General features: G+C 36.5%; 1 protein-coding gene across 1 annotated transcript in view; it reads left to right on the top strand.

Moving 5' to 3' along the window:
* Nucleotides 1–21,273, top strand: part of OTOGL (otogelin like) — a 251,434-nt gene that overhangs the window by 118,239 nt on the left and 111,922 nt on the right. Inside the window, exons 27-31 of the mRNA XM_007953174.2 lie at nucleotides 3,342–3,491; nucleotides 6,093–6,212; nucleotides 10,021–10,137; nucleotides 11,308–11,464; nucleotides 12,358–12,384. Of these exons, the coding sequence (XP_007951365.2) occupies nucleotides 3,342–3,491; nucleotides 6,093–6,212; nucleotides 10,021–10,137; nucleotides 11,308–11,464; nucleotides 12,358–12,384 (571 nt within the window). The remainder of the gene's footprint in view (nucleotides 1–3,341; nucleotides 3,492–6,092; nucleotides 6,213–10,020; nucleotides 10,138–11,307; nucleotides 11,465–12,357; nucleotides 12,385–21,273) is intronic.

The raw sequence follows: 21,273 nt of genomic DNA, 5'->3' as shown, positions 1-21,273 counted from the left end.
AGTCCACTTCTATATCCTTCCCTTCAAAGCTCAGGGCTCCAGGATTATCTTCTGTATCTGTGTTAATTGGTTCCCTTTTTCTTTGTTGAAGAGGGTCTGTGCAGTCTGTCTGCTTATTCTGCCATCTTACTGGAACTCAAGGTCTCCATTTTCTTAATTCTTTCCTCTTTCCTCCATTACCATGTTCACCATCCCGGCACCAGCAATTGTCATCTCTTACCTGGATTACTTTAATAGCCTTCAATCTGAACTCGTGGCTTCTAACTTTGGTTCTTCCCTTCTAATTCATCCTGCCACTTCACAGTCAGGATGTTTTTCTAAAATGGAAATCTAATCTCATAGCTCTGGTGCTTCCAAACTCCCAAAAAGGTTCCCATTTCCCTTACAAGTCCTCACCAGTGTGGTGAGGACTTCTGCCTTACCATTCATCACTTTCTTCTTCAAGTGTTTATTCCAGAAATTGTATCAGTTTTTTAAATACCCTTTCTCTCCCTTCTGGTCTTTCATGAAGATCATTGTTTCTGCTTTGATCTACATTTGCATTTACTTATACTCAAGTGATAAGTGTCAACCTACTTCCTCCAGGGAGCTCCTCTCCATGCCCTCTAGCACTCTATTGTAACATGCATCACACTTCAGGGCAATCACTTCCAGTTGATTGCTTTAACCATTGTGCAACCAGGGCTTATTCAAGAATGCCTACTATATATTAAAAATGTGCTAATTATGGGCTATAATGACATAAAGACATTGTGCTGACCTTTAAAATGAAAACACTCGGTAAGTTGTGTCTTCCTCATTAGTCTATCAGGTCCATGAGAATTGTAACCAATGTGTCCCTTGTTTATTCTGTGTCCTTTGAGCCTGCCTACTTTAAATGAATGAATAAAATTCTTTCATTTATCCGTAATGATTGTTGTGGTTGTGTACTATTGATTCCAACTCATAGTGACCCTATAGGCCAGACTAGAACTGCCCCATAGGGTTTCATAGACTGTAATCTTTACAGGAGCAGATTGCCAAGTCTTTTTCCTGTGGAGCTGCTGGGTGGATTCAAACCACTGACCTTTCAGTTAGCAGCTGAGTGTTTTAACCATTGTGCCAGCAGTGGCCATTCCATAATGCCTACTATATATAAAAATGTGCTAAGTATTGGCTATAATGATGAAAAGAGACTGTGCTTACCTTTAAAGAACTTATACTCAGTAAATAAGAATGTTCAGGATGATGTGTTATGGCAGGGGTATGTACAAGGTAATATGAAAGATCTCTGGGAGGAATATCCAAAATAGCTTTGTAGGTTTAGGGTAGCGGTTAAGAGCACAGACTTTGGAGTCCACCAGAACCAACTTAGAATTCCTGACACCTGTATCATCTGGATAAGTTTACTTAATTTCTCAAAACTACAGTTTTCCCATCTGTAAATTTGGGCTAATTATAGAATCCACTTCTTAAGTTTATATGAGGATTAAATGAGATAATGAATTTCAAGAAATGGTTCTTCTCCTTTCCTTCTCGACCCTCATTTTTGAAGGCTCTGAAGACATGCTCTGGATGAAAGGAGTCTGAACTCACCCTTAAAGGATGAGTAAGTGTTAGCTGGGTGAAGAGAGGAAGTAGGATGACAATAAATACAGAGGAACGAATACATTCAAAAAGTATAACTAAAAAAGAAAAATGGCATGTTGGGAGAACTACAAGGGATTTAGAGCTCCTTTTAGTTTGGTTGAAACACAGTTTATTAGGATGAACAACGGAGGGTGTGACAAAGACTGAGAGCAGGAGGTAACAGCATGCAGGGGCACCAGGGCATACACAATAGATGAGGGGACTGGGTTCTACCTGGAGGCCCTTGAATGGCTTGATAAGCTATTTGAACTTTATTTTACAGGTAAGAAAGTTTGGATTTGGGAGTGATATGATGTGACAAATGGCCTTTGAAAAATGACCCTTTTGTGAAATTTTGAGTGTTGCTCCAAGTTTGGTCTTGAAACTTCATTAAAATCATTAGGAGTATAAGTGCTGGTGTCTGGGTCCTGCCTCAATCAATGGCATATCTTGGGTGAGGATGTTAATGGGGACTCAGTTCTCCTGCATGTGAAAGTTTGAAAACCACTGCTCTAGAACCTGTATCTCAGCCAGAACCCTTAAGACAAACCAGGCAACAATCAAGCTTTGAGCAAAACAGAGTGCCCATAGGCATCTTGATATCTTTTTGAAGTAATTACAGATGTTTGATACAGCCATCAGCTGGGTACTCATTTATAGGTGAAGGTTCTCTCTGGGAATAAGGATGTGTTAAAAACAACTTAAGAGAAAATACAAATGCTCTTATAAAGATAATTTGACACATTTTTTTTTTTTTTTTTTGAGCAATTCATGATGTTTCACTCTTCTAAACAGAAGTGTCTTTACTTCCTAATCCAAAATGTAAGGAGTATGGCATCTCCATGTGACCAAAACAGTTGTCTTTCTTGTAGTAAACTGTCTCGTGTAATGAAAAGGATGAATATTGTGTCTACTGGCAAATAGAAAAGATGTGCATTGTATCAGAATAACTGATGTAAACCAACCCTGGAAACAAAACAAAAATACCCACACTATCCCATATAAATATTTTCACTTGATTGTGAATTCCTGGAAGTCTCCCACAGTACTTAGTTATAGTTTTCAATAAATATTTTAAAAAGTCAGGAGACTACAGCCATGCTATCCTTAACTCATAATAAATATCAATAGGGCCAAATTTCTCTCTTTCACAGGTGAGGCCACCATCTTTAGCCTCCAATATTACTTGTTCATCATTGATGTGATTAAAATCTCTTTTTAGGCAGGATTGATGCTGTATGACCTCCATAACCATATTGTTGTTTATGCCATTTTCTGTAACTGAAATGCCTTCTTTTCCTTTGTTCATTTATTCACGTTCAGCCCATCTACCAGGTTGTGATTGGTTCTCTAATTTTATGTAAAACCAAAAAAACCAAACCCACTGCCATCTAAAGCAACCCTGTAAGACAAAGTAAAACTACTCATAGGGTTTCCAAGGCCATAAACCTTTATGGAAGCAAACTGCTACATCTTTTTCACATGGAGCAGCTGGTGGATTCAAACCACCGACCTCTTAGCAATTGAATGCTTAACCACTGTGCCACCAGGGCTCTTCTAATTTTACATATTTCCTTTTTTTATGTTTTATTCTATAGAATTCAGAAAAGACAATGCCTAACAAAATACTAGTATATAGATATTTCTTGATAGATAACAATGTAATTAATTTTATATGTTTTGTTTCTAGAGACTGTAGAATTCATTTTCTTCTTTATTATGTTCTTTTAAAGAAGCGATTAGGTTTTTTTCTGGAAAATAATCCTACGTACCAACTTTGGAATGCTGGCTACTATACAGTAGTGTACTTTCCAGAGGAAGATATCACTATTCTTTGGGATAAAAAGACAACCATTCATATCAAAGTTGGACCACAGTGGAAGGTAAGTCAGCCTAAGCTCTAAATGAGATGCACTAAAAGAAATTACATTTTGCCTTTTACATTTATGTTCTTAACAAAAGCCAGTTTTTCTGAAATTGATATTGAGACTCATGGATATAATCTGTGGTTAATTAGAGGAAAGTTTGCACATTACAACATATTCTCATAAAACTGAAATGAAAAGAAACATTTTAAAGGATGGTGCAAATGGTTAAACATACGACTACTAGCCAAAAGGTTGGCAGTTGTGGTAGTTAAGGTTATGGGCTTTAACTAGTTTTCAGCCTAGTTTTGAGTGGCTGAGCAGCTGGATATAGTTACTCTCCATGATGAGACTGGTAATCAACTCCATGGTGGAATCTACTGTGAACAGCTGAGTAGCTCTGCCTTAGGGATGTGGTCTGCTCCCTGTATATTAGACAAAAATGTTGAGGAAGGTCTCTAGCTTTTTGACACATCTGGATCCTGCATTTGGCTGAGTCTTCATCTTAGTGGCCTGCCATGTTATCTGCTGATCTTGAGACTATTTCTGGACTTGAACTAGTGGCCTACCATGTTGCTTGATAATTTTGGGACTGTGCCATTTTACTTGTTAACCTTGGGTTTGTCAGCCTAGCAGCCAGCAGGTATTTGAGTTAAGAGAAGTCTCCAGCATCAGTGGGCCAGGAGCAAGAGGCAGAGTGAAGCCCGAGGTTGATGGACTTTCACCCAGCCCTTAGAGGTGGCACTTTGAACTTGGACTTCTAACCTCCTAAACTGTAAGAGAATAAATCCCTATTTTTGAAAGCCACCCACTTGTGAAATTTTCTGTTAGAGCAGCACTAGAGAACCATCCAGAAGCATCTACCTCAGAAAACAGATCAACAATCTGTTTCTGAAAAGTCACTCCCTTGAAAATCTTATGGAATAGTCCTACTCGGCACACATGGAATTGCTATAAATTAGAGTCACTAGATTGAAACTAGGAGCTCTGGTAGCGTAGTGCCTAAGGCACTTGACTGCTAACCAGAAGGCTGGCGGTTCAAACCCACTAGCCACCCCTCAGAAGGAAGGTTGGACAATCTACTTCCGTAGTGATACTGCCTTTGCAACCCAAGGAGGGGTCACTATGAGTCGGGGCCGACTCGATGGCATACAGCAACAACAACAACAGATGGAAACTAACAACAACACATTTAAGATATGATAGTATATTAGAGTTAGTATATATTTTTACCTTAAGAGGGATAAAACTTGAAACTTTTTTTCCCTGGTGTTTGTTGGGATCTTTAATAATGCTAAAATAATCTTACTTTATTGCCATACTTCTTCAACTAATGTTTTCCATGCATCTTCTCTTCATTACTTTTTGGAAATAAATTAACCACTTATTCTTCTATATTCCCCCTTTCCACTGCCTCAGCTTTTGGATGACCACTTTCTTTTAATGTTGTTCTGGCTTCTGAGAGTAGAGGCCCTGTAGTAATCAGTGACCATGGCAGTCATGATCCCAGGATTTTTGTCTGCTTTGTTGAAGACATATGCTATATACTATACCATTAGTCATGGGAGAAAGATATGGCAGTCTGCTTCTGCAAAGATTATAACCTTGGAAACCTTATGAAGCAGTTCTACTCTGTCCTGTAGTGTTGCTATGAGTCAGAATTGATTTGCTGGCAACGGGAATCATTATTAATGAAGGGCTGTATCTCATTCTTCAGTACATAAAGAAGAGAGTTCAGTATGTTTAAATTCAAGGTATTAAAGAAGAGATCCATTGTTTTTGGAAGATTATCCATATCTGAACTCTTACTCCATATCTTTCCCCCAATTTTTTACTTACTTTTGAAAAAAATCCAATGAATATAGTTGACATGAAAAGTCCATGTGGCAATTGCAATAAAGATTTCATGACTCAAAACAACCTTTCAAACAAATGAGATAAAATCAGAATCTAGACTAGAATTTGTATTTCATTTATTTTGTCCCATCATGGCATGATTTATGAATGTTAAGTATGACTTTTTCTTTCAAAGTTATGCTTTGAATAATTGGCTTTTCAAAGTATAATCTGTAAAAATATTTCAACATTTATAGAATTACCAAATCTTAAGCATATCAAGATGTAGGCCTACCATCAGAATAAAAGTGTTGTATACACACACACACATACATCAATTATATATACACATACACATATATGTGTGTAAAATGCTTGATAGTTGTGTTACATTGTGCATTGTATTATACTTTTTGAAGTTATTTGTGTTATTAGTTGTATCAATGCTAAGATATTGATAAGTATGGATATATAAAATTTGGGGGATGGGGAGACATTTTGGAAGTAATTTAATAATTAAATAGATATGTTTTTGTTAGGAGCTGTCAAGTCCGTTCCAACTCACAGTACAACAGAACGAAATGCTGCTTGGTCCTGTGCCATTCAGTCATTGCTATGTTTGAGTGCAATGTTGCAGTCCTGTGTCAATTCATCTTGTTGAGTGTCTTCCTCTTTGCATTGACCCTCTACCAAGCAAATAAACATTTTTCAAAAGTTTCAGTGACTACGGTTCCTTAAATGTTAAAATAAATATAGACTAATGGCGACAATTTTTTACTTTAGAACAAACTAGGAGGACTGTGTGGAAACTTTGACAAATGTACTTCAAATGACATGACCACATCTAATAACTTGGAAGTGAGAAATGCCCAGGTATTTGGAGATAGCTGGGCATTAGGACAGGTAGGTATATAAATATATGTTTTAGAAGTAAAAATATATTATTTGACATATTTTTTCACTGTTGTTGTTGTTGTTATGTGCCGTTGAGTCAGACCCTACTCATAGCTACCCCTCCTTGGGTTTCCTAGGCAGTATCACTACAGAAGTAGATTGCCCCATCTTCCTTCCGAGCAATGGCTGGTGGGTTTGAACCACCAGCCTTCTGGTTAGCAGTCAAGTGCCTTAGGCACTACGCTACCAGAATATTTTATTCTCACAAGACTATTTAGGTAATATTATTTTAATTAATATTTGTTAGTAATTCACAGTTGATAAATAACTTTCACATTTACTTTCTCATGTAATTCTTATGACAATAATGATTATTATCTCCAGATTATAGATGAAGAAATTGAGACTGAGGAAGATTGAGTGACTTGTCTAATATATAGTCGGGAAGTTGTTGTTGTTATGTGCCGTCAGGTCATCTCTGACTGATAGTGTCCTTGTGTACAACAGAACGAAACACTGCCCGATCCTGTGCCAGCTTCCCTACCCCTACTACCTCAGCCCATTGCTGCAGCCACCATGTCTATCCATCTCATTGAGGGCCTTCTCCTCTTTCATTGACCCTCCATTTTACCAGGCGTGACATCCTTCTCCAGATAATGGTCCCTTCTGACAACATGACCAAAGTAGGTAATTTGAAGTCTGGCCATTCTTGCTTCCAAGAAGCATCTGGCTGCATTTCTTCCAGGACAGATTTGTTAGTCCTTTTGGCAGTCCACGGTATTTAAGCATTCTTCACCAGCACCACAGCTCAAAACCATCAACTCTTCTTCCATCTTCAGGAATGAAAATCAAACTTACATATTCTTCAAATCTCATGCTTTTCTCCAGCATGGCAAAACGCTTTATTAATGTACATGCATTTCTAAGGATAATGAACTGTTGCAATCTCAAAGCAACGGATAGATGAAAGAAGGATTTCCCAAAGTTTGTTCTTCAGAACACTGTGTCTGATGCTATGATATTAGTTCACATGAAAATACTAATTTATTTCTATTATGTGTTCATAAAACCAGAAAAACATTAAGAGTTAAATAAATTTAGTGAATAATTTTAAAAAAATTGAATTTCAGGGGTTTAAAAATATTTTATAGTTAATTCCTGCATATTATTAGTGATTAATGGTTTCTTTATTTACAAATAGGATAAATATAAAGAGAGAATTTGTGGTCATCAACTTCTGGAAGAGTTTCAATATCTTAAGTTAGACATATTTCTGAGCATTTCTTGAGGCATTATAAGCCACAGTATAATCGAAGGGAGGGATATATTTGAAGAGTTTCCCAAACTTTCTGACACAAAACCTATGCTTCTATTTATTAGTTGTCAAAGAAGTAGTGTTCTCTGAAACACACTTTGAGAAATGAGAAAATAACTCAGAAAGAGAGTCAAATCGGAAACTGGTTCTACTCTTTTCTTCTACTTTTTAGTTTATCCTTCTTTTTCTATTTAAGTTAAAAGAGTGTCTGCAACTTCAGTACCTTGATTGGCTACTGTATCAGCCAGGGTTCTCTACAGAAATAGCAGCTATTGGAGATTGTGTGTGAGTGCATGTATGTGTGTGTGTAAGGAGATTTATTTTAAGGAATCTGCTCATGCAATAGTGGGACCTGGCAAGTCTGAATTCTGTAGGGCAGGCTGACAGGCTGCAAACTCAGCAGGAGTTGAAGCAGCAGTCTTGAGGCAGAATTTCTTATCTGGGAAACTTCAGTATTTGCTATTATGACCTTCCAATTGATTGCAGGAGGCCCACCTACCTTATAAGGGTAATCTCCTTTACTTGAAGTAAACTACCCACCTTATTAAGGATAAGCTCCTTTGCTTGAACTAAATTGATTATAGATGTTAACTATAGCTACTAAATACCTTCATTGCAATATCTAGATTAATATTTAACAACTCGACTAGCCAAATTGGCATACAAAACTAACCAACACCATTACTATTTGGTTAGTTGGTTCACTACTTTGCCTAATTTGTCTAATATGTCTAAGTCTTTTTAAAAAAATAACCAAGAGCTGGAGTAAAACATTTACCCCATTCAGTCAAATTTGAAATGTACATTTAAGATTAAGAGTATAAGGATTTTATTCTTTTTATATGTAAAATATTATATGATATTTTTCTGGTTTTGTGAACACATAATAGAAATAAAACACAGCCTCTACTCTTATGGAATTTAAGTTCTAGGTTAGTAGGTGAGGTAGAAAAATTAACACTGAAAATATAGTGAGATTATTACTTTGATAGAAGTGCACATTAAACAGAGGTTGTGATACTAAAGGAAGTTTCTGGAGAGGATGTCTCTGAGCTGAATCATATAAAGTTTATAGGAACTAGGTTAAGTAAAGATAATGAGAAAGACTGTAACAGGGAAAGGAGGGCGCAGCCATCTAAAGATGTTAGGAAGCTGGAGAGAGTGGGGTGCTTACACGGAAATTCACATTCAGTGTAATTGTACTGTAAGGTTTGAAGCTGGGAATGGATGGAATGCAAAGTAGAATGGCTGGAATGCAACACACAAGGGGAGGGTTCTGGACTGACGATCTGAAGACTAGTTATGAGTGTCTAGCTAGAAACATTGAGTCAGTGAAGATTTAGGAAACTATATAAATTTAGAGGAATTAAAGATTAAAATCACCACTCTCTGTTAATGGAGCTGTGGTGGCATAGTGCCTACAGCATTTGACTGCTAAGCAGAAGGCTGGCAATTCACACCGACCAGCCACTTCTCGGAAGGATGGTTGGGCAGTCTACTTCCATAGAGATACTGCCTCAGAAACCCAAGGAGGGGTTGCTATGAGTCGAGACTAACTCGATGGCAGTGAGTTTGGTTTTCTTTTCATTTGTCTGTTGAATGATTGTACTAGAAAGGAAGAATATTGAGGACTCCAAACAGTCTCCTACTCACCCTGGCTCACTCAGTAGATGCTGGCACTCTTCTCTAAGGCAGGACAAAGAAGAGAATAGGTTTGTGGGTGGTGGGAGTGAGTAGGGAAAAAAATGTTGGCTGGAGGTACAGATTTGGCAGATATTAGTATATTCAGGTTGTTGAAGCCCAGTCAGTTGTATGGTATGAGAAAAGTAGAGGATGAAGATGAAGCCTTGCAGAGAAGGGAGGAGGAAAGAGATTTGGAAGCAACAATGAGGTATGAAAAAACCCAGCAGAAAATGGTGTCTACTAAACAGGCAGAGGACAGAGTATTAAACAGAATTAAGGTGGAGAAAGGGCAAGTGAGATAAGACTGAAAAATTGCCTCAAAATGTAGTAATTAAGAGGTCATTGGTGAACTCTCCCAGGGCAGTTTCAGGGAGGTGGAATAGAGGAGTCAGAGGCCAAATTGCTGGCAGTATGGAAGTCGAGACTTTAGGGACATGAGTGTATACTATTCCTCAGAAGATGGGTTGTGATGGAAATGAAAAAAGTGAAAAATAAAAGGAAAGAGCTTCATTTTCCTCATGTAATTTTTCTAGTTCTGTAAATACCATATGTTAAGACAATTACAATTATTTGCCTTCACACTGTCTCTAACTGCACCATGATTTTAGTATTGTATTTGGTTGCCTTCAAAATAATATATGCTATTAACATTGAGTTAACTGGAGCAGATGCATTAGATAAAACCTTTCTGAAAGGATGAGAATATATTAAATGCAATTGTAGTGGACAGAGTCAAGGGTGTTACTCTGGTTTCAGTTTCAGAAATCACCCTTTAAATAAATGACACTATTTTTTTTCTCCCTTAATTTTTTCCAACAGTGTGAAAGTCCAGGCGAAGCAATTAAACCCTGTGAGGCACAGCAAAACAAATTTCCTTATGCCAAGAAAGAATGCTCCATTTTGTACAGTGATCTTTTTGCTCCATGTCGCAATGTGGTAAATGAATACTTTAAAAATCTATCAAAGTTAAGGAAAAGCTTCTATAATATTGAGGTGGACTGGAATCATTGATTTTTCAAGTGTCCTGCTTAGCCATTTTTAGGAGGACAATTATTTTTAGTTTGCTTTTCCATAGAAGTGATGTATTAATTGATTTACTCATTTGCTCTTACTTCATCTCACTTAACATCATATATCTGTACCTTACATTTGCAATAATTCTTTTTCATTTGTAAAGTATTTTTATATACATCATTTTATGATCAAGACATAAAAGTAATGGTAATCTGGAAATAATTCTGTAGTCTGTAGTTCTGGAGTTGAGAGGCAGAGTTGCCCTGGTGGACATAGAGGAATTGACATTTGAGGTTATTAGAAGATATTAACCCAGAAAATTATTTAAATACAGCTTATTAGATGGTAATATTTGGTGCTTTGCTTCACTTAGCATTCCTGCCTTCTAATTCAGGCTGTGCTAGCTCATCATTACTGCTCTCAAACTCATTTCTTAACTCTTAATGAGTTACCCCTGAGAACAATTAAGCTACTCTATGCAAAGTGAGCAAATTCCTGTAGATGAGTTTCTCACTGATCATGTTTATTTGTCTTCAGAGAACTTTGCCAAATGGGCACTCTCATCCCAAAGCATAGTTTAAAAGTATTACTAGTGACACATTTCAAATGGTTTTAGAAGCATATCCCAAGATAGAATGTAATTTATTTAGAAATTTAGCTTCCTACACTCCTTTCCCATATAATAATTCTAGTTTGCAATAGAAATTTTAATAAGCTTAGGATATTCGAAAAATCAAGTAAAAGCATAATTGGAAGCAGAAAATAGTCTTCTTTTACTATGATAAGTACATGCCAATAAGGAAACAATACACTTCACAAAAATACTAATTTGCTATATTGCAGATATTGAAATTATTTTTATTCACTGATCTTATTATTTGTTCTTCTAGATTTTTGATGTTACATTTGCATTATAAATTTCCTTCTCCTTTGGGCAATACAGAGATGTAAATATATTGAGAAGTCTCTAAGTGACAGTGTTAAGCTGTCAAATTTTGATAACATACTGGTCAATTTTCTTTTAGAAGGTTGAATTTAATCAATTATGGTCAGTAGTTATTGAAGTTAAATTACCTTTCACTTCATTTTTAGATTGATGTGACTTCTTTTGCCAAAAATTGTCATGAAGATACATGTAACTGTAATCTTGGTGGAGATTGTGAATGTTTATGCACAAGCATCGCAGCGTACGCATACAAGTGTTGTCAGGAAGGGATATCGATTCACTGGAGGTCGTCTACTACTTGTTGTGAGTACTGTACTTAGAATATGATAAAATGAGAACCATATATAGAGACAGACTCATATTAATTGTTGCTTTATCATAGGACTGATTCTATGACAATTTAAGACAACTGATTTTTATATTCCTTTGACAAAGTAGACAAATGGTATTGTATGAAAGGATTGATAAAAAGAAAAACTTGAGGTAATTGTTCTGTGTTTTGTGTTTAACTGCTGTCATTTTAACATTTGAACTATATATTATTAATAAACCCTCCTCAGAGAAATTGGTTATGATTCTAATCCTCTTATGTTTGTGCAGTTTCACCCTGTTTTGGTTATAAGAAACATAGTTCTTACAAAAAAAAAAAAAAAGAATCTTGCATTTATTTACTTGTAGATTGGATTCTTTAAACATTTTAGTTTACTTGTATATGTAGTAAGTCAACAGAACAACACTTAATGATTTTAACACTTTCAGCTGGCATTCTCAATTGGCAGATATATTTGTCTTCCTCTAAAATAATCATGGGAGCTCTGGTAGCATAGTGGCTAAGACACTTGCCTGCTAACCAGACGGCTGGTGGCTCAAACCCACCAGCCACTCCTCGGAAGGAAGGTTGGGCAATCCTACTTCTGTAGTGATACTGCCTTGGAAACCCAAGGAGGGGTCGCTATGAGTCGGGTTTGACTCGACGGCACATAACAGCAACAACAACAAAATAATCATACGAAATTTTATTAATTCAAATGTGTCACTCTTACAGAATCCTCTTTGATTAGAGGAAGTTTCCATATAATTATGTTACCCTACATTCTTTTACTTGGTCATTGATAAACATATGGCCATATATTGTATGCATTCAGCTAAGTGGTCAGTTTCTTATATAGATTAATATTTATCTTTTCTCCTTTTAGCCCTGGATTGTGAATATTACAATGAAGGTATGTGACATTTTAATAAAGAATGTAACCATAGTGTTCTGTTAAATTTATCATCATATTAAAGTTTGTGAAAAACTGTTATTGGATAAAAATTATAAATAGTTCAAAATTTGTTATATAAATCTATGAAAGCCTTTACTTATTAAATTTATTCAAATTTCTAAGTGCTTTTGTTAAACTTGTTACCTTGAATAATAAAGAGGTATATAACTCAATTCCCAACACTTAGGAGTCACAGAACACATAGCTTTTAAATAATATAAATGAATGTATGAATGAATGAATGAGTAAAGTTAATTTTTTAGATAAACAGTATAAAATATATATGTAAAGGCATACATTTTACAATCATGAAAAAATATGGACATTGTTCAAATTTGTTATGCTGAGTAAAGCAAAGAAACAAATTGTAAATGTAATTAAAAATAATAATTTATTTAGCCATAACCATAGACAAAAATAATTATTTATATTAACAGAATGAGAACTTATTGATAAGGTAATAACAAAATTCTCCCAGACCTACCAAAAAAGGAAAGAAAAAACTTAACAATCATGTAAGTGAGGTTTTATAGTGTATCGGTGAGTAATATGAAGAGCCCTGGTGACATAGTGGGTAAGCACTTGGCTGCTAACTGAAAGGTTGGTGGGTCCACTGGCTTCTCTGTGGGAGAAGGATGTCACGCTCTGTTTCTGCAATGATTACAGTCTTGGAAACCCTATGGGACAGTTCTACTCTGTCTTGTAATGTTGCTATGGGTTGGTGGAATTGATTCAATGGCAATGAATCAATGTTTTGGTGACTAATATGAAACATTATAGGTAATTCTTAAAAGCACATTTCTTCATTGTATTGAGTCAGTAGTTCCAAATATTATCTGTCAACTCAGCGGTATTTATTTAGTAACTTTAACTGATTGAATCTATCAGATTTTCATATAGGTTTCTCAGTAATAACAAACAAGATAACAATGTCTGAATGTTTTCAATTGGTTTTTCTTTCCATTCTCTTGTGTGGCAATATCCTAACCAGCAGATAAGCCACAACATGTACATGTTTGCTCAGTTGTCTCGTATAACCTAATAGTTTACTGCTTATATTTTCCCTCTATATTGGCCTCAACCCTAATTTTGTGTGCTATTTCAGTTATTAGAAAGGGTTTTCTCCTTCTGTATTATATCATCACATGGGGTCGCTTGGGGTGAGTTGTACCTTACAGCAAATGTTGGAGTGAATAACAGAGATGGGAGAAATCTGGGGAATTAGTAGCAGTTTGGCAGATGTGTAATTTTAGAGTGCAGAGGGATGTGGGTCATACCCTTCCCAACATGCAGAGCCATCATTAGTGCAGCTTATTCAAACATGTGGGAGCTGGCACAGAATGACAAACAGATCATCAATTTCAGTGAACAAAATGCTAAATTGGATGAGAAAGTTATATTTGAGCTTCATAGCTAGCAGACCAAACACATCCAATTAAAAATACTACAGTGTATTGTTTGTTTATTATGTTTAAAACATAGTGCTAAGTACTTCATTCATATTTTATTTACTCTACCTATGAGTTTATAGTTGATTAATCTTATTTTACGGATAAGGAAATTGGTCCCTATCAAAGTTAAACAAATTACTCAGAGTAGTTGAGTGGTAGAACCAGGATTCAATTCCATTTCTAACAGACTTCAAAACCCAAACTGTTAATCTCTACCTTAAAGTACCTCAATAAACAAACATTTCTTGAACATCTATCATACATCACTACTAGCCATCTTTTCTGTGCATAGACAATAAGATGTGGTAGTTGGATGCCCTTTGGAGGGCTTAGGATCAGATATATGTGGGATGTAGTCCCAACAGCTACACTAGGGTGATGATATTTGAGTGACTTGAATGGTGAGAAGGAAACTTCCATCCAATGATCTTGGAAGGCAGGAACAGAAAATCCTAAATTTTTGAAATGAGAGAAAATTGGCAATTTTTAGAATAGAGAAGCCAGTGAGACTCTATCAAGGGCAACAAGTGAGAGGATGAAGTGAGATGAGGTCAAAGGGAGCAGGAGTCATATCATTTTGGGCCTTGTAGACCAAGATAAGGGATTTATTTTGATATTTGTTACAATGAGAAGCCTTTGGGAAGCACTGAAGAGGAGAGAAAAATGAGCTGATTTTAATTTTATAAAAATCACTCTAGCTGCTGTGTGGAGGATGCACTGTAGGAGGGGAGAGTGGAGAGAGCGAAAACTATTTGGAGGCTGTTATTAGAGTCAAAGTGAGAGGTGATGCTAGCGTAGACAAGAGTGATAGCAGCAATGATGACAAGAGGTCGATTTGTATATAACTGGGAGAAGTGTTCTGGAATGTATAAGACTCAATGATGCATTGATTCATGGAAGTGAGAGAACAAAAAGTCAGTGATGACTTCCAGATTTTTGTCCTGAAGAACTGATGAAAGGCTTTGCCATCTACTGGAATTAGCAGATCTGGGGCTGAGATGGTGTTTGGCTTTTGAGATGCTAACTGTCATATTTCTTTAGATATTCAAACTGAATGAGCAGTTCAATGTTTGAGTCAAGAGTTTATGAAGGAGTTTCATTCAGTTCTAAGTCTGAAAATGGTATTTGATACCACAGGACAGGATGATATCACTTAGGAAGAATTACAAACAAAGAAGAGACAGGGTCAAAGATAGAGACTTAAGCTGTGCTTCCCTAGAAGATAAGGACGAATAAGACTAAGAAAGAGTGCTAATGAGGAAACAGAAAGCAGGAGAATATTACAGAAGTCAAGAAAGGAAGTGAGAGGAAAAAGTGGTCAACAACTTAAAATTTTGCTAAGAAGGATGGTGAGATGAAGACACAAGTGCATGTAACTGATGACATTAATAGCTACTTCACTGCAGTAGTTGGGAGATAAGTCATCCTGGAGAGGGTTAAGGACTGAATAGAAGGTAAGAAAATTAAGATACCAAAGGTAGAGAAAAAGATAGAGGAAAGAGTAGAGAAATAAGTTGATGAAGTGATAGAAGAAGGGGATAGTTGCAGGGACAATGTTTTTATGAAGTTGAGAGTGGATGTGATTCAGAGCTCAAGTGGAGGGGCAGGCCTTAGGGAGGTATGGGGAGGTTTCTTCCTTTCGTACAAAGTGGAAAGCAAGGTATGTGGGTACAAATGCAGATAAGATGGTGAAAATTGATGATGGAAAGATCATAGTTTTATTTGAAGCTTCTATTTTTGCTAACCAGTAGGCTGTCGGTTCAAATCCAACAGCCACTCCTTGGAAGGAAAATTGGGCAATCTACTTTTGTAGTGATACCACCTCAGAAACACAAGGAGTTTGAGTTTGAGTTATTTTTACTATAAAGGAGTTCTCATAATGCAGTGCCTAACACATTTGACTACTAACCAGAAGTTGGTAGTTCAAACCCACCAGCCATTCCACAGAAGGAAGACTGGGCAATCTACTTCCATAAAGATTTACTGTCTCAGAAACCCAAAGAAGGTTGCTATGAGTCGGAATCGACTTGATAGCAGTGAGGTTTTTTTTGTTTTTTTTTCATTTTAACACTATAAGGTTAAGAGAGTAAGTGATCAGCTGAGGAGTATGATGTGGGGAGGGGATACTAATGACTTGAGGAGAGAAGAGAAGGTATGAAATAATTTTCTGGTATGTGAAATTACTGTGAAATTTCTAGCAAGATCGAGTATCAATTTGATTTTTCTTCTAATAATTTTGGAGTTCTCTTTGTTGGCTCAGGCCTAGATGACTGCCTAATTTTAACGCAGTTAATTTTAGCTGCTCAGGTACAAGACAGGGATAGATTTGTTGGCATGCTTCATGTGAAAAAAATGCCTGTAGAAATTGGATAATGCAAAATGATACATCCTAACTGTGGGTATTGGCAAAGAATATTGAATATATTGTGTACTGCAAAAAGAATGAAAAAATAAGTCTTAGAAGATATACAACCAGAATATTCCTTGTTGTTGTTATGTTGTTGTTGTTGTTATGTGCCGTCGAGTCAGCCCTGACTCATAGCGACCCCTCCTTGGGTTTCCGAGGCAGTATCACTACGGAAGTAGGATTGCCCAACCTTCCTTCTGGGGAGTGGCTGGTGGGTTTGAACCGCCAGCCTTCTGGTTAGCAGTCAAGTGCCTTAGCCACTATGCTACCAGAGCTCCCTGCTACCAGAGCTCCCTGAATATTCCTTAGAAGGGGAAATGGGAGGACTTCAGCTTGTCTATTTTGGATATATCTTCAGGAAAGACCAATGGCTAGAGAAGGACATCATGTTTTGTGAAGGGTCAGCAAACACTAGGAACACTCTCAGCAAGATGGGTGAATGAAATAGCCATAACTATGGACTCAAACATAGTGATGATTGTGAAGACGGCACAGGACTGGACAACGTTTCATTCTGTTACATATAAAGTCACTATGAGTGGGAGCCAACTCAATGGCAACTAACAATAACAATAACATGACGAAGAGAGAGTAGGGCCAGCAAGTTAGGAATGTGTGTAAGAGTGTGAGTGTAGTGCTAGACCAAGGATTCTAACTTGGAGGATAAGGAAGTAAATGAAAAAGCAAAGAGTAATAAAAAACAAAAAATGGTAAGGTTTCACTGAAATTGGAGAATTATAGGAATGAATGCCGGAGGAATGAAGCAGAAGGACTGATGTTTACATAGTGAATGTTCAACACAAAAATTTTGAGGAGATTTCGTTACTGAAGATGACACGGTCTAATGTATGACTGTGTGAGTGGGTGGTATATGTTGATTGAAACTTAAGAAGTCAAGGAGGAATTAATGTTTATTGTCTCTGAAATTTTATCTGATCACAAATTTGATGTTTTTTTCACTATGACAATCAGAGTATCACTTTTCTATGGGAAGCAAAGCTAAGTTACAATATGAGACTTTTAGGGAATGAGATTGGCAACGAGAACTTTGAGGAGGCTGCTGCCTAAAACTAAAGCATGGATGTAACAAGAGAAAAAAAATTACATTCTCAGTGAAAATGCCAGATCACAGAACTGGAGCCCACTTATAGTAAAAACCATTTAATAAGGAAGGTATAGCTTCTTAAATGTAATTCAAAGTGGTAAGAGGATTTAGGAAAATGTCAGCTCTGTCAGTGACTAGACAAATGCTGAACCCATGATAAACACATTACAATAATAGTTACAGGAAAGCTGGGCTGTTAATGAATCTAATCAACCAATGCAAGGCACTTTACGTGCCTTACTGAGCCAAGGTAAATCTGTCAGCTTAAGCTGTAAATGTCCAAAGATGGCTGGATAGGTTTAGGGAAATGGAGATAGTGAATTAAAAAGAAAATGTGTGTGACCTAGCTTTGGTTATTTTTGTTAATATTTACTCAACTTTTAGAAAACAAACTTTATAATTTGAAGGAGAAAAAAACCCTAAACTTTAGAAGATCACTCTGGCTAATTTAATGAAAATCTAGACCAAAAATATTTCCTGTTCAGGGTTTTACATACACAAACACAACCATACCTACATATTAGTATGCTCCACATTGATTCATGGATTTCATGCATAAAAAGTGATTGATAGCATAGTAATAATAACAGTGGAAGAAGTGATGACTAACTTTTATTGTGTTAACTACTTTATTATATAATTTACATTTCGAAATACGCCTGTGAAATCAGTCCCATTATTATTATCCATATTTTACGGAAGAGAAAATCAAGGCACAAGGAGGTTAAAAAGGTTGGCCAGAGTCATTTAGCCAAAATGTAGCAAACCTGGATTTGAAAATATCTGACTTTAGAGGCAACCAGTTTGACTTGCATGCTGCACTGGTTAGTGCATAGTTAGTACATCCTAGTCTAGTGATGTTCCCCATACATAGCTAGCATGTGATTTACATTATGTACACAGACACTAATTTGAGAAAATGCCCTTATTTTTCACTTAAAATGTACTACCTCACACAGTTCTGCTGTGAAAATCTCCATCTGTGTCTTTGTTATCTCTGGCATTTCCTCTGCAGTCCTTTAGGCTTAGAAGCAGAATTTCCTATGACTATTGAATCTTTACCTCTTGCTATAGATTAATTTCTTAATTTTTCTTTCTGTTAACAGTCTGCTGCTGCCCTTCTAGTGATGACTCTTTTTTTCTAATGTTACAAGATTCTTTAAACTAGTTCTTCTAGTTTCATTTTTTTATGATGTTGATAATATTCGTAGGGTGAATACAGGACATTCGACCTTTATCATACACTGACACATTAAGTAGTGTGACAAGGGAATCTATTTCCTATGATCAAAGTAACAGGGAAAGTATCAACCTGGCAAGGGGAGTAAGAGTTTGATAAAGTCATGTAACAGTGATAGAAAATTGAGAGCAATATATAAAGATTTCTGATAGCATTAATGAAAAGAAAATAATTTTAAATGACTCTGGTAGTACAGTGCCTAATGCACTTGACTGCTAACCAGAAGGCTGGTGGTTCAAACCTCCTCGGAAGGATGATGGATGGGGCAATCTACTTCTGTAGTAATACTGCCTGGGAAACCCAAGGAGGGGTCGCTATGGGTCAGGTCTGACTCGACGGCACATAACAACACAACAATAACGTCCTTAATTTGTAGGAGCTCTGGTAGCATAGTGCCTAAGGCATTTGACTGCTAACCAGAAGGCTGGCGGTTCAAACCCACCAGCCACTCCTCAAAAGAAAGGTTGGGCAATCTACTTCCATAGTGATACTGCCTTGGAAACCCAAGGAGGGGTTGCTATGAGTCGGGTCCAACTTGTTGGCACATAACAACAACAACAACAACATCCTTAATTTGTTTCCTCCTAAATAAACTCATAGCTATGGTTGAGTTCTTTACTTACCACATGTTATTAAGATACACATGCTCTTTAAACCTAATACAGAAATAAATAATTGTGATTCTGAAGGGGGGAAAGGAAAAAAAAAATAGTATGAGAATTCAGAAGTTACAGCTGAGATTATTTCAATAATCCTTAGTACAAATACTGTATGTGATAACTTCATGTTCATTTTTATGGCCTATACTAAACATGTGAAGGTATTGTTATTGCTACAGATGAGCAAGGGGTTCAATATTCTGCTGAAACTTGTTATGTAAATTTTACATTTAGAGTGATTTTATTAGATAGGATGTGCTTATTACTCTGTTTAAAGAATTACTTAAATAAATGAATGTATTTAGTTGTTGTTGTTATGTGCCATTGAGTCAGACCTGACTCATAGTGACCCCTCCTTGGATTTTTTGAGGTGGTATCACTATGGAAATAGATTGACCGACCATCATTCTGAGAAGTGGCTGGTAGGTTTGAACCACGAGCCTTCTGGTAAGCAGTCAAGTGCCTTAGGCACTACACTACCAGAGCTCCTATGTTTTTAGCAGACAGTGAAATTATTCTTCTCACTGAAGAGAATTATGATTTTGTCAATTTTGCCTTTTAATTATTGTTGAAAATACATGAAAACAATTCAGAAGCAAGATAGCAATCAGAAACTTTAGATTTTTATACAAATGAATTCCTCAGAAAGCAATGATCTCTTCAGATTTTTGTAATAAAGAACACAAGCAGTAATTTTATGTTCAGTTTTAAGATGTTTTAAGCAGTTAAATTGTAGTTGTATATAATAAGTCTTACTCATTTTGAAATATTTCATAATCTACATATTTATCAATAATTTGATCTTGGCTGAAGGCAAAGAAAACCAGAAATATGTTTACTTGTGTTCTATTGACTATTCACAAGCATTTGATTGTGTGGATCATAACAAATTATGGTTAACATTGAGAAGAATGGGAATTCCAGAACACTTAATTGTGCTCATGAGAAATCTGTACATAGAAAAGGAGGCTGTTGTTCAAACAGAACAAGAGGATACTGCATGGTTTAAAATGAGGAAGGGAGTGTGTCAGGGTTGTATCTTTTCACCACACTTATTCAATCTGTATGCTGAGCAAATAATCCGAGAAGGTGGACTATACGAAGAAGAACGTGGCATCAGGATTGGAGGAAGACTCATTAACAACCTGCAATATGTAGACAACATAACTTTGCTTGCTGAAAGTGAAGATGACTTGGAGTACTTACTGAAGAAGATTGAAGACTACAGTCTACAGTATGGATTACACCTCAATGTTAAGAAAACTAAAATTCTCACAAATGGACCAATAAGCAGCATCATAATAAATGGAGAAAAGATTGAAGTTGTCAAAGACTTCATATTTCTTGGTTCTACAATCAACACCAATGAAAGCAGCAGTCAAGATATCAGACGATGTATTGCATTGGGCAAATCTGCTGCAAAAGACCTCTTTCAAGTGCTGAAGAGCAAAGATGTTCCAGTGAAGACTAAGGTGTGCCTAACCCAAGCCATAGTATTTTCAATCACCTCATATGTATGTGAGAGCTGGACAATGAATAAGGAAGACCAAAGAAGAGTTGATGCTTTTGAGTTGTGGTGCTGGTGAAGAATACTGAAAGTATTGTGGCCTGCTAAAAGAACTAACAGATTGTCCTGGAGGAAGTGCAGCTGGAATGCTCCTTGGAAGCAAGAATGGCCAGACTTTGTCTCACTTACTTTGGTCACGTTGTCAGAAGGGACCATTCTCTGGAGAAGGATATCATGCTTGGTAAAGTGAAGGGTCAATGAAAAAGGAGAAGACCTTCAACAAGATGGATTGACATCATGCCTGCAGTGACGGGCTCAGGTATAGCAAGGATTGTGAAACTGGAACAGAACAGGGCAGTGTTTCATTCTGCTGTACGTAAGGTTGCTATGAGTTGGAGATGACACTACAGCACCTAACAACAATAACAACATCAATAATTTGAAGTACATTTGTATCTATGAAGTTCATGTTGCTCTT

The sequence above is a fragment of the Orycteropus afer genome, unplaced genomic scaffold (genome assembly GCF_000298275.1).
Source record: "Orycteropus afer afer isolate SDZICR_OR568_19922 unplaced genomic scaffold, OryAfe1.0 scaffold00375, whole genome shotgun sequence".
Classification (NCBI taxonomy): domain Eukaryota; kingdom Metazoa; phylum Chordata; class Mammalia; order Tubulidentata; family Orycteropodidae; genus Orycteropus; species Orycteropus afer.
The sequence above is the reverse complement of the archived record's forward strand: the minus strand, read 5'-3'. Positions and strand labels throughout refer to the sequence as shown.